The sequence below is a fragment of the Sesamum indicum genome, linkage group LG6 (assembly GCF_000512975.1).
Source record: "Sesamum indicum cultivar Zhongzhi No. 13 linkage group LG6, S_indicum_v1.0, whole genome shotgun sequence".
NCBI lineage: Eukaryota > Viridiplantae > Streptophyta > Magnoliopsida > Lamiales > Pedaliaceae > Sesamum > Sesamum indicum.
This window is the reverse complement of record NC_026150.1, coordinates 8,129,075-8,143,746: the sequence shown is the minus strand read 5'-3', so window position 1 is coordinate 8,143,746 and position 14,672 is coordinate 8,129,075. Positions and strand designations below refer to the sequence as shown.

The following is a 14,672-nucleotide window of genomic DNA, read 5'->3' as shown; positions in this document are numbered from 1 at the left end:
TTCCACGCTTTCTTCGCGCAGAGGATACCCCCACCTCGCCAGCTCTCTCTCTCTCTCTCTCTCTCCCTCCTCACTCTACAGTCTATAATTCCATCGTCTTTTCAAATTCAACCTTTTGTATTCTCGCGGAACAAAGCGCTGCTTGGGTTCCTTCGTCACTCCAAAGAAATCAGAATCTAGGAGAAGAATTTTCATTTTCGAAAGGAGAAGAAGCCGAAATGGGGTCGCAGGCGTACTTGGACAAGATGCAGCTGCGCCAGAATTACCGAAACCTGTGGCACACCGATCTCATGCGCACCATTCAACAGGATCCTCCCTGTATGTTATACTTGTGTAATCTGTGTCTGCACGCCTACAAATACGGCTCAATTTTTTACATGTGTTTGTCGTGGTCTGGATTTGGTTGTTCGTTGATTTTTGTTTCTGGTTTTATGCAGATTGTTGCTTGGCGCTTTGGTGGTAAGAAAAGGAGTTGTGATTTTCCTCTTTTTTAGTTTTATTTCTTTTTGCTGATTGTTTATGTGTTACTCTGAAGTTGCGATCCGAGCTGAGGTTTGGGTTTTCGGCTACTTCTATATGCTTCTTAGATCTGTTTTTTTTAATTGATTTGTTTATTTTCAGTTTAGGTTTTTTTAGGGCCAGGTAGTTCACTTGGCTTTGGGACTACAATGACTAGGGTTGACTTCGAGTAATGTAGTTATAGTTCATGTATTTGTACTTCATTGACTGTTTTATTGTCATTTTTGATTTAATTGAACACGGTTGAGTTGAATTGCTGTGTTTTTTTTCTTATGATCCCAATGTTCCAGTAAATTGCTTTCAGAAATGACTTCAAGTTTTTGTAAATTTAACGGGCCAGAATTGAGTTATCCACATTGATGATGAATGAATGAGTAGTGAGCTTTTAGGATTTCTTGATTTCATGAGGATTTTCTTTTGGAAACTGAAATGGATTGTATGGAGACTTGTGGCCGAGGGACTAGATGATTTCTTTTGCTTTCTTTCAAGAAATGGAAACCTCAATGAAAGCGAAATGTGAGGTTGTGCATGTATTTTGGATCAATCTCCGGAAGCAGCTTTGTCTTTCTTTATTATTGTGCATGCTAGGCAAATTTGAAAAATTGGTTTGTTGAAAATTATATATGAAATTGTAATTCCTTTGAGCTTTCGAATTACAGTGGACCCTGTGTCTCATATATGCTTCGCAAAAGAGCGCTTTACAATGACATGTCCAGGTAATTTAAGTCCTCTCACCTTCTAGGTTGGGATGAGACCTGCTTCTTGGATCATAATTGTTTTCTGTCGCTTGTGACAGGTATGTCTGCTGTGCTGGATATATGCCTTGCAGTGGTCGGTGTGGTGAAAGTCGCTGTCCTGAATTTTGCCTTGCAACTGAGGTAATAGAGGTTACTTTGTTAATTTTTTAGAATTCATATTTTTATTAAAACTTCTAGGATAATGCACTTAACGAGAAGCTTCTTTTGTAGATTGGTTATTTGACATTCTTTTTGAACTTTTTCCTCTTGGAATTTGAGTAAGGAATACATTACTTCCAGACATTCTTAGGGTTGTTTTTTTTGTTGAGTTCCTAATGTCATTTAGGAAGACTAGAATTTATTTCCTGAAGGAACGGCAGGTTTTAGTCCTTTACCTTGCCATTTGGCCAAATCATGTCCACTGATTTGCAATTTTTTTCTTCAAGTGTCTGAACCAGCCTGAGCTGTGAATCAAATGACATTGTTTACTTGCCCTGGACACAAGATAAAATGTTCCCTTCACTAAACACTTGAGGTCTCTGGTTGTTTCAACTTCAGCAGCCTGGACATTATTATCAACCAGAATGATATTGACATCTCCTATGCTGAGATAGATTTTGTACCTTTATGATCGTCTTGAGGACATTTTCCGTATGATGTATAGGGAAATCATTGCAATCTTCCACCTTGAAATTACTCCAGCATGCCATTGTGACATTGTAAAAAGATCTAGCTTCTCATGCCGGAGTTGATATTTCCATATTTACTTTTTGGACGAAAATACAGTTCCATATTTCATATTTGAGAATTGTTATTAGAGAGGGGAGGATCAAAGTTTGTAAAGCTAATAATCTTCTAATCGAAGAAGTTCTTCTTTTCCCTGTCTAGTGCACATTGCAAAATGGTTACCTTGTGTTTCATTATAAGGATGCAGGGGAAACGCTTTTCCTGACAAAAAACTTGAGTTAAAATGGGCATGAGTGCAGCCAACTTTATAGTCTTCCCTCTCCTTACTCCAAAACCTTTTTTTTTTTAAATAATTCAAATACATTTTATTTCTGAATGTGCTGTATAGGTCTTGCTTTAATTAATTCAAAATCGCTGGTCACTTTCTGATCCTAAAACTCAAAAATATTAGAAGTCCTTGCTTCAGGCTTTAATGTGAAATTTAAGACAGTAATTTTAGGACTTTGTTAAGCCCCTTTTCCCATTATGTGTAGTAGTGCATAGAAAATTTGTTTGTTTCTTTATATATATATGTTATGTATTTCTCCTGTGCTGATCACTGCAGATTGTCCTAAAAAATCAAATTGCAATTTCAGGTTTTCCTATGCTTTGCAAATTCTGTAGCTTCGACGCGGTTCATGCTGCAAGATGAATTCAACATACAGACAACGCAGTGTGATAATTGCATTATCGTAATTTCTCAGCGCCAATCCCTTTTCTCTGTCCACACCCCCTGAATAGTTTACTGATTGTTCTTATGTGGCTCTATCAAGGTTGACAATAATTCCTTGTGTCTAGGGTTTCATGTTCTGTCTCCAACAAATTGCTTGCATTTTTTCGATTGTTGCTATGATTGTTGGAAGTGATGAAATTTCAGAGGCTTCTCAGATTCTTTCGTGCTTGTCTGATTTGGTATATTGCTCGTAAGGACCTTCTCTTTTACCTCATCTAGTTTATTATTGCTTTATTGAGATTTGCTGAGGTACAAGAATATCTACTAACACATTATATATTTTGGTTCTGCAGGGTGTGCGCTTGTATGCAGGTAAACAATCCTGAGTGACATGGTTACTTTTAATACTGTAAACAAACCATTGGTTTTTTTCTGTAAGGAAAACCATGTAGAGGATCTGTACCTCTAGCATCATTGGCATGCCTATCATGTACTAGTTTTATTAGCTGCATGTTGTTTCTACTATAAGAATGCTGTTTCGTTTTTCTGAATGGTAGACACAACACAAGATTGAAATGGACAAGCGAGATGGTAAGTTTGGCCCACAGCCCGCGATGGCAGTGCCAGCTGTGCAGCAAATGTCGCGCCTCGATCAGCCATACCCCCCTACTGTTGGATATCCTCCTCCTGCATACGGTGGCCAGCCAACTTATCCTCCTGCGTATGGGCAGCCAAATTATCCTCCTCAGGGTGCTGGCTATCCTCCACCTGCTGGCTATCCTCCTGCTGGGTATCCCCCTGCTGGCTATCAGAGGTGATCTATCCAGCCTATGATGCATTGGCACAACAAATTCAGGACGGAGTTTGCTTAGTTGTGTTCCCGTGGATAGTTTCTGCTGCATTTCAACAGAGGTTCGAGTACATGATGAGGGTATGATGGAATGTGCATGTTTGTGAAAATCTGGTTGTTTATTACAGACTACAATTGTTTGGTACAAAATGTTTGACCTTATCCTTAAGATACAGCGTGAGTCACTGTGTCATACCATTTTATCTTTTATGTGAGGCCGCATTCAATCTCCGAACCACTGAGGTTGCAGGTGGTTCCAACCCATATACTATCTCAACATTTTTTTCTATATTCTGTTAGACTTGCTCTCTATTGACGCATTTGTTTATCACTGGGGATGATACTCTATTTATTAAATTTATTTTTTAATTTCAGATGTTTATAATTAGGATTTGTTTCTAATTTAACTCTTTTACTAGGCTTGGATTTTTGGGTTTTTATGCTTATAAATATACGGGTTAGATTTTTATTTCACACTTTATCATCGAATAAGATTTTCTTTCTACTGAATTCTTAGTCTTTAACATGAGTTGTAGTTCTAGGAAAAATTATGAAAAAGATTATTGGTTCACTGCTCTCTCCTAATATTATGTGTAATTTTGTGTGATTCGGGAGATTGCATTTAATATTTTTAATGTTTGTTTTCATCCAATAAATAGATTTATTTGATAATTAAAATTCATGGAATTTGCTTATATCAATAAAAAGAATAGATGAAAATTTATATTTATCTCTAATTGATTTATTGCAGGTCAAATAAATCATAAAATTAAGTTGAATACTTTTTATTTTTTCTAGATGAATTAAAAAGTTATGAATATCTGATTTTTAGATCTTATATGCTCATTTTTTGAAAACCTTACCAAATACTAACATCTTATTAAGACGCGTCGAACAATTTATAAGTTGATTCAAACAGCATTAAAATGCCAGAATTAAGAGTCTTAATCCGGCGGCACTATCACCAAAATCGGCATTTTAAAACCACACACGCTTTCATCAAAGTTAGGACACCAACACTTGAATTAACAACTTTATTTCGACGACTCCAATTAATATAAAATAGGAGCACGACATGAGGGAAACCTGAAAGAAGATTCCAAAGGTCATTGAACAGGAATCGCTTTTGTCCAACTACGCAACCTCTACCATACTCGTGTTTTATTTAATTTGATTCTTTTCTCTTGGCTTTGTATCCGCAACGGACATGAAATGATTGGAATAAAATCGTGTTAGTTATCACTCAGTTCTCAACCTTCACAAAACGTAGACGCCATCTTCTCTCCACATGACAAACCTTATTCTCTTGTTCAACACTTGCTTTTTTCAACACATAATTTGTTTAGGTTGTATTTGGATTCATGCATTTTAAGTTATCACTGATTGGTCTCGTAATTTTTGAAAAATACTGCTTTTGGTTTCATGACACGTTCCATTAAGTATTTTGAAAAAAGACCACGTGGTCATTAAGTGCATGAGATCAAAAGTGCTATTTTTTAAAAGTAATGTGACCAAAAGTGTAAAGATTCTAACAATCGCGTGCTAAACACATGGCATTTTCTATTAAAATATTGCCATGAAACCAAAAATATTTTTTTTTATAAATTATCAAATTAAAAGTGAGAATTCTATAATTAATAAAATAAAATCTGGATTGATCTAAATTAGGAGAAAAAAAATATTATTTCCTTATTAAGGCATATATAAAAGGAGGTAATAGAGTGGAGAAAAGACATTACAACTAATTCCCCACCCAAAACCTTAGCTCTATGTAACCATTGTCTGATCCATCTCTCATTGTCCAACTTCAGTTACACTCAACACATTCTCCTCATTACAGCTGTATTTGTTGGTAGAAACCCTATTATCACTCCCTTCCTTACATCAACATCTTACCCATTTCATTATTTTTTTCAAAAATTAAAAATAAAAGAATTAAAACTCGAAAAGCCCAAAAAATACATGGCGATCCTCGTCAGTCATGACCATACAAGTCGTCTAGTGCTATGAAATGTTTGGTTTGAATTGTAACTGCTTAATAAAGGATGTTTTCATCGTCACAATCTCATCGAAATGTGAAATTTATTAAAATCAATTTTGATAATTAAGTAATTTGGTAGCAAATACGTTGATGGCAAAGGAAAATTCAAGATTTAGGACATGTTTAGATAGATGATAGCCTTAATGTCAGTCTCATGTTTGATGCCCTTTTTGACAATTTTGGGAGACTATTATACATTATGACCCTCATTCAAAATCTCAATAAATGTGAAAATTGGGGAGGGGGGGATTGGTGTTTGGTGCATCAGTCAAGAGAAGTACTGTAGTACTGATATAAATGTGAAAATTGTGCAGTAGGGCTTATGATGATATACCAAAAAGCACAGAATGTTTGAAGAGGAAGACAAGATCCGTCTCAACCGCTATTATTCATTTTGCCCAATTCATAAGCTCCACATCCTTTCTTTTGGGTGAATAGCAATTTATCCTCATATGATAGTGAAAATGAATACATTATCCCTTTATGAAAAAAATATAGCAATTTACCCATTTATACTTTTTAAAATGAAGTAATTTACCTCCTTATATAGGAAGGTAGATTGCTTCATTTTAAAAATCATAAGGGGGTATTTTGTTGTATTTTAAAAAATACAGGGAGATAAATTCTTATTTGTTTTTTCATAAGGGAATAATTTGCTTATTTGTAATATCACAAGGGGGTTGTTTGCATTTCCCCCCCTTTCTTTTCTAAACTAACTGCATTTGTGAGACTTAACAAATCAAATTTGGAAAAACACAAAATGTTCCGTAAACTAGCGAGCTCCATTCGATTAGTACAAACACAATAAACTATAGGAGAAATTAGAACTACCTCCCTGAGGTTTGGCATAATAATAAATACCTTCTAGTTATTTAAAAAATTACAAATACCCCTTAACATGAAAATAAATATGTAACCTATAGACAGTGGAGCGGACATTACTATCTTACCCTTGCTGAATTTTTTTAAAAAATAAAAAATTATTTGAAAAATTTTGAGGGTGGGAAAAATGAATAATCTATAGAGAATATTAGTTCATACAAATATTTATAATTCAAAAGGGCATTTTGGTCAGTTCACCACAAAAATAACGGAATGACCTCGTTGTTAGATGGAGGTTAAAATCAAGGGATGTATTTGTAATTTTTCAAACAATAAGGATATATTTATAATTACATCAAATCTCAAGGTGAGTGGTTGTAATTCACCCAAAAATATACTAAAAAGTATTAAATTACTCAAACAAAATTTGTGTTTGACTCAATTAAAGCTCGATTAGATTGATAACCAAATAAAATCAAATACAAAATGTTTAAATTCCATAGTAATTGAAACAATAATGCATTTGACTCCACCTCAAATCATTTATTATCATAGCCTAATTTAATATTAAAATATAATGATGTAATAATAGTTTTTTGGGTGAATGGCATAACTTAGGAGCAAATCTACATCTTTTAACAAAATTAAAAAAGAGTATTTGAGCCATATAGTACAAGAAGATCCCTTCTTTACCTTCTACAACACTACACTATCTCATTTCTTTATTCTTCAAAATTACATCCAATTATTTCACTATATATATATATATATATATTCATTTGTCTCACTAAACCACAACAATCACTAAATATTAATTTATTTCAAAAAACAAAATGACATAATTATAATATTTGTTATTATATAATATTTTAATTGAAGAAACCTAATTCAGTCAACAATTTTTCTTTGTCCAAATCAAAGCTTTCCCCTACACTTGGTGGAATATGTTTATTAAATAAATGATCAAATTTTCTATTGCAAAGTTTATTTTATCCTGTATTTTATTTAATATTCACACGTTACATATGTAAAATCTTTCTCAAAATAAAATACATAATATTATCCTTATACACATAGTATGTGTATATATTGTGCGGAATAGAAAATGAAATCGACTTGTAATGGATCATGTACTTAGTAATTAAATCGATTACATGTGATTATTTAAAATATAAAATATAATTAAATTAAATTATAGTATAGAAATAAGATGGAAAACAATACTGGCATGGATGCAATATCAGCAAGAATTTGGTCTTTTTGGGGAATAATTTACCTAATTTTGGGTCAACCATTTCAACAAAATACAAAAAGAGATAAATGGAATTTATTTTTTCTTTCTTTGGATTCAATTCTCCAATTTTCTTTTCTTGTAATATTTACATTGACATAGCAAGTAATTACCAATCACAACGTCCACCTCTTCCCTCTCCAAAAAGAAATGAAAAAAAGAAAAAACCCTCAATCTACAAAAATTACTACAAACCAGTAGTAATCGGCGAGTAGTCGCCGTAGAGATCGGAAATCCCGGAAGCCACCCAGAGCCTCTCGTTGAAGGACTCCTGCATATCCTCCGGGATGAACTGCGTACGGCACAGCGGGCAAGTCTTCTGATCGTGGTCCATCCAACGGTCGAGGCAGCTCCTGTGGAATATGTGCCTGCAATTCGCCAGCCGTCGGATCTCGTCGTCGGGGCCGAACTCGTACAGACACACCGCGCAGTTCTCCGGTGGGTCCAGATCCTCCGCCAAATCCGAGAACTTCACCACGGGCAGCAGCTCCCGGATCAGCGCCGCCGACACTGACCGGGGCTCCGACCCGGACTCCACCCGGGACTGGTACGACACCGTCTCCGGCTCCAGGAAATCTCCCAGACCCAGAAGTGATAACAGAGCATACACAAACTTCCGGACGAATCCCAGAACTGTCAACAGGTAGACTAGCAATTTGGGGAAGAACATGTCAGTGTACCCCACTGGAAACCCCATTTTCTCTCACTTGTTAGCACAAACTAAGCTCGGCTCGAGCTCCTGATGGTCTAACGAAGGTGTTTTCTGGTGCTGTTAGTGCGTGTACCGCGTGTAAAGCGAGCGAGGGTATGGAGAAACGGGGGAGAGAGGGGGGAGAAATGGAGTTGTTATATAGAGAAAGTGGGGTGAGACAAAATGACGAGAATGGGGCTGGCCTGAAGAGGTAATTACGACGAGAGGACGTGGGAGTGCGGGCGTATTCAGCTGTCACGTTCGTATTAACGGTGTCGTACCGATTTCGGGCGTGCGAATAATCAACACGTGTGCAATTTTATTTAATTACTAAGTAATAAAGACAATTAATTTATTTGGTTTGTGAACTAAAAAAGTTAAATGATTTATTAAATGAGTAGCATTTAGGAACTATAGTTAGGGGGACCAAAATTCACCAAATCCCTTCTCCTGTTTGTATTTTATTTAAATGTTTGGGTTTGAAGATTATTTAGATATTATTTTTGTCTTTTCTTCTCTGTCGATAATAATAATTTTGGATAATTATATTTACATTTCTGATCTATAATTTATTTATATAAATCACTCATATTCTTTACATAATTATAAAAATCATCCATGATATTCAGAAAGTAAGGATAGTTTTATAATGACAGTTGGGGTTTTCTAGGAATGTATATATGTATAATTCTTTGAAAAAAGCAAGGGTCGTTTGTGTAAATGAGTTGATATTTTTTTTAGGGTGTATATATATGTAATTTTTCCCCAAAAAGAAAAAAAAAAGAGTGATTTGTGTAAATAATTTTGACGTTTCTGTGGGAACATGTATAAAATTATTCAAAATTTAGGGGTAATTTATGTAAACAGATTATAGGTTAGGAGGTGTAAGTGTAATTATTTCTAATAATTTTCTTCTGCATAGAAGCGGTAATTCCGTAATTACATAATTAGATCTACATTTCAATAAATTGAGCGATATATCGGATCAATCAGTGTATCAATATAGCAAAAAAACTAAATTATAATAAATTTATATAAAATGAGATAAATTAGACATGATGAAATTCGAATCTATAAAACTCCAACAGTTATTGAATTTTAAAATAGGAGAATTAATATAATAATGCATAGATGGCTAAAAGAAATGATATGGTTTAAAGGAACATTTCCCACCTTTTATTTTTTATCATCAAATATTTGATGAGCTTCTTAGTGTTTTCTTTAGGGTTCTTCACACTTGTACAACAAATACTCTCAATGGTCCATTCATTTGTCTCTGAAAATTGACCATTAATTTACTTTTTTATTTTATTTTTCCACATAAAAAATAAAATATTATATTTTATAATTGGCATATAGTGGGACCCTTCATCATCATCATCATCATTGGTGAGAAGCAACTCCAATTTTACTATTTAATTATGCATTTAAGTAATAATAAATATTAAATAAATTAATCTCCATAAGATACCTAAATGTCCTCCACTAACACACACATTAATAATAATAATAATAATTATAGAATTTATATTTTTTTGATAAGAAATTATAGGTGAAGTGAGAAGAGTGGAAGAAATTATGGGAGTGGAGAAATGATTGTGAAGGAAGAATGATGAAGTAGAGGGACCAAAACAGAAAAAAAAAAAAAAAGTAGTGATCGAGTATAGGGAGGATGTACTATGGGCATCAAAGGTGGGACTCTTTGCTTTCCACCAATCATCCCTTTCAATGCACAAAATTATTTAATCAGAAGTTTTTATGTCACTCATTTCAACTTGGATCGAATCAAACTCCAGTTTAAAACAATTGAATCAAAGGGCTAAAATGGTAATGTTCTTTATTGGATTTGGACTACATCGATCCATAACATTACGTGTTTGAATAAATATGTATTTGGGTGGTACGTTGGATATGTATTTGCCAAAGTATCAATTACTAAAATAAAGTGGCTTTCAGGATAATACAAACATTCTACCAATTCCAAATTCAATTGCTTGAATGAAACCCAATATTTCTTATAGTAATATAAATACATACATACATACAGGTATATATGTAATGAACATATATCGAAGCAAATGAAACAAACAAGTTTTGAGACAGGAGTATCCTCACCTTGTCATGGAACCAACCAAATTTTAGTTATGGGTTTGTAATAAATCAAAATCTATAAAAGCAAGTACATAAATATATAAATAAAAAAAGAAAGGGGTGTGAAATGAAAAAGTGTAATTGTCGGGAAAGGAGCATGGGCGGATGGCTGATGAATGAAATTCGTGGCCGTTTGCGAGCCTAAGTACTTTCACACCCTACCCTCAATTCTCATGTCTTGATAAGCCAAAGACACCACTGTCCCACCCCTTCATCTTAATAATAATTTTCAACTAGCCATATGTATGTGCTACACATATGTATTTTGTTTTGTTCCTCCTTTGTGTAGGCCTTGCACACTTTGTCCTACACCTAATTTACATGTAGGGTTTAGACAATTTTATAAAATGGATTCATCACAACTTTTTTATTTCTCAATTAATTGCATCATAAATATATTATATATAAATCACAAAGTAAGTATGATATAAATCGATTCAAATCTAATCAAGCTCGATTTCAGGTAAAACATGGAAAGTGGGGTGGGGAGATGGAGGCAGAGGCAGAGGGGTGTGGAGTTGGGCCCGCCCCGACAGTTTGGAGCGGAGGTCCGTCTCATAAGTCACTACCCTTGCTCCCTCCTCTTGTTTCTTCCTTTGTCTTTTTTACTCAAAATCTCTCACACATCATGTGGGCTTCCAGTCCTCTTAATCATCCAATCTATCCCACCATCACCACACACATGCATTCCATTTTTCTATTCTCTCAACAATCTCATTATGCCTTTAATTTAACAACCTATAAATATCTTACTTACCAGCTACCTTTATATATTTGTTTCCACGGATTTTGCGACGGACAGTTTCATTGATACATTCATTTGCAACGCTAATTGCAAATTAACGCCCTTGTCCTAGTGAAATTTCAGTTTTGCGACAGATTTGCAGCGATATCTTGACAACAATTGCAATTTAAGCTCTTGTCACAAAGTTGTTAGAATTTGCATAGCAACGGATTTATTGGTTATCCGTTCCAATTCCGTCACAATTACAGACTCTTGAAATTTATGTATTACTACATCTTACTTGTTATTTAAATTTTAAAATTTTCAATTCAGACAGAACCTAAGTAAAATTTTATTTGACAGCAGTAGTTGTCTTGATAAAATAATCAATTAGATTTTATTAATCCATTGTCGTTTATGTTGTCAAACTCAATTAATTAGTTGCAAATGGCAGTGTAATTATAACCTTTTCTCTCTGTCAAAAGTATTATTAACATAGTTTTATTCACAAGAAAACAAGATTTGTACTGTATTAATAGATTTACAGTAAATGCATCAGAATTTGCCTGCTATAAGGTTGATTTGTGGTACCAAAAGTTGTCTAATGTGTAGCCAACTCTCGAATTACGTCCAACTCTACCTGTCGGAATATGTCTGATCATTAAATTAAGATAGATTCGCTGATGAGGATCAATTTAACTGATGAAATTGAAGTTCATGATTAAGAAGTCATAGGTTCGAGTTCTATCAATTTATGTCTATTGTTCTATTTTAACAGTAGATGTTATTTTGATGTAATAGTGATTATTGATTAGTTATACATATTTGATGGAAGGAGTTGCTGACTTATTCCTAAAATATTAACAAATTCCTTCAAATTAATTTTAATTTTGATAAAAGTAACATCTTATAAGCTCTATAATATTATTTTATCCAAAATATGATTTTACGAACTTATTTCTAAAATAAGATCCAACGTCTTATAAATTCTAAAATATCTTATAAAAAATTACAAGTTTATAAGATCTTTTGAATAAACTTCGCCAAACACCCTCTTAATATCTTTTACCGTAACAAGTTATTATCTGTAACTATTATAACAAAATAATAATTATCATACCCAGTATATTTTAGGGTAAATTATATTGACGCCTCTTGAGGTTAGACCAAAATACACAAACGCACTTTGTCTTTTATAAAATTATAAATACACCCATTAAAGTTATAGTGGTAATTACAATTACACCCTCTATTCAGAAGCAAAACTTACACAAATACTTTTTGAAAAGTATTAACTTTAAGAGGTGTAGCTATACTTTTGCAAAAATCAAGAAATATTTGCGAACTTTGACCTAACCCAGAGGGTGTCAATATAATTTTACCCTATATTTTATTAAGGAATAATTACACTCTCCTACCTTGAAGTTTGTGTAATTATATATAGACCCCCTGTGATTTGAAAAATTATATCTAACACCTCTGAGGTTTGCTTCCGTCTAACAAATAAATTCATTCGTTAGTCAGAATTCACTGAATCTGCTGATGTTAACAAAAGTGGAATGAAAATTGATATTTACCATCAACTCACAAACCCATGATGAAGCATTATAGCATGTCTCTAATTTTCTCTTAAACACACAAACCCATGCGTGTCTGTGTGTGTATTCAAGAAGAGAGAGAGGGAGAGAGTATTAAGGAGGGTGAAAGGTTAAGACAAATTAAGACAGAAATAACAGTTAGACAACAAGTTATTACAGCTATGCAAAGGGAGGCACGTTAAAAACCGTGTCCAAAGAAAAAGCTGTATAATCTGTTCATGTCCCACACTTTGCTAAGCATCTCCTGCAACACCAACAACAAAATTTGGCCCCCCACTATCATTAATTACTGTTTAATCACGTTTTGTTCTCCACCCCCTCAACAATTATACTGCTAATCATCTCCTTTATTCAACTTTGTCAGCAACAGCTTGCCAACGTTTTTACCACTAACTCGGGATCCATTCAAACCAATCATCTATTAGTTTAAGTATTTTTAAAATTACGTGTTCGAATCTCATTAAATATGTGTATGTTTATTTTATTTTATTTTATTTTATGTATGTTTCTTATAAATTTTATTTTATTATTATTAAATATATTGATATAATAATTCCATTTAAGGTAAATTATAACGAGCTTCTCTAAAATTTATCATAATTATAAGTATCTCCTTATTTTTAAAAATTTACAAATATCCCCTTGAAATTACAAATATTCTAACAAATATCCCCTACTATGAGATATTCCTAATAAATACCCCCTACAATGGGCTATCACAAGCAATATCCCTAAGTATTTGTAATTTCAAGAGAGTATTTATAATTTTTTAAAAAATGATGTGGAATTTATAATTATGACAAAATTTTAAGAAAATTCATTATATTTTATCCTTAAATTAATATATATTGAGATATTGATTGTAATGATGTAAATTAGGAGATAAGAAAAGAAAGGGATTAAAGTTGTGTTAGTGTGATGGTTGTTGCCAATTTAGTGGGGTATAAGTATTGCAGATCAAAGAGCATAATCTGTCTAGATTTAGAGGGCTCCCCACATTATGTTCCTATGCTAGATTTGGTAAAATCTTCTCCTTTTTCTTAAAGGATTCATCAATACAAACCAATCATCATTTTAATCCTTTTTTTTTTTTTTAAAGTGAATCGATTGTAATTATATCATGTAAAATAATATTTTATATGTTAGTATATTCAAATTGTACTGATGAAAAAATTATTATATATGTAAATTAAATACTTATATAAACATATCCCGTGAACAAGTTCGAGATCATAAATTCAAATCTTATCAGATGTATGGATATTTGTCTTATTTTATGTGAAATACAGTGATTTATTTCCTAATAATAATTATATTAATATATAGATTGAATCAATGTATTACTTAGCTAATGATATATATATATATATATATATTTATATTCACTAATTAATCGTATCTCCTAATATTATTGATAAATATGTATAATTTAAGGTGTGTTTGAGTGCATTCTCAATCACTTTTTGTTAAAAGAAAATAAACAAGAAATGAAAAATATAAATAAATTACTTGAGCAATGATTGAAGTCTCTAGTCACTTCACAGAGATCATTGAATAATATGTGGTGGGATATTTGCAAATATTTATTTATTGTTAAAATATATTGAAAAGAGTGTTTTTATTTTACAATTTTGGATTTTGACCTGCTTAAAAGCTTATTTAAATTAGAAAGTTATAAGCAGATCTTTTATCAATTTTTGTAATTAAATTATAAATATGAAATTATTTTTTCATACACTTCCAACTACTACTACGGCTTAACTTACATTATTTTTTTATAATTTATTTCCACTACAGAAGTAAAAAAACAACGTGTGGGAGTCTTTCTCTTTTGTTCAAAGGCAAAATT

General features: G+C 32.8%; 2 protein-coding genes across 2 annotated transcripts; one reads left to right on the top strand and one right to left on the bottom strand.

The window, feature by feature from the left end:
• Positions 1-3,874, top strand: LOC105164068. Its single transcript, XM_011082623.2, has 8 exons — positions 1-318; positions 438-459; positions 1,179-1,235; positions 1,316-1,397; positions 2,579-2,674; positions 2,781-2,905; positions 3,009-3,027; positions 3,213-3,874. The coding sequence occupies exons 1-8, from the start codon at positions 219-221 to the stop codon at positions 3,471-3,473; spliced, it is 762 nt and encodes a 253-aa protein (XP_011080925.1). The 5' UTR covers positions 1-218; the 3' UTR covers positions 3,474-3,874.
• Positions 7,674-8,489, bottom strand: LOC105164067 (E3 ubiquitin-protein ligase RHA1B-like). The gene has a single exon (XM_011082622.2). The coding sequence runs from the start codon at positions 8,354-8,356 to the stop codon at positions 7,847-7,849; it is 510 nt and encodes a 169-aa protein (XP_011080924.1). The 5' UTR covers positions 8,357-8,489; the 3' UTR covers positions 7,674-7,846.

What these genes read in the sequence shown, in the direction of transcription:
- LOC105164067 (XM_011082622.2), bottom strand. Translation starts at nt 8,356, where the DNA reads ATGGGGTTTCCAGTGGGGTACACTGACATGTTCTTCCCCAAATTGCTA.
- LOC105164068 (XM_011082623.2), top strand. Translation starts at nt 219, where the DNA reads ATGGGGTCGCAGGCGTACTTGGACAAGATGCAGCTGCGCCAGAATTAC. An exon ending in TGTTGCTTGGCGCTTTGGTG is followed by an intron (nt 460 to 1,178) that starts GTAAGAAAAGGA and finishes TTCGAATTACAG; the next exon opens with TGGACCCTGTGTCTCATATA. An exon ending in AATTTTGCCTTGCAACTGAG is followed by an intron (nt 1,398 to 2,578) that starts GTAATAGAGGTT and finishes TTGCAATTTCAG; the next exon opens with GTTTTCCTATGCTTTGCAAA.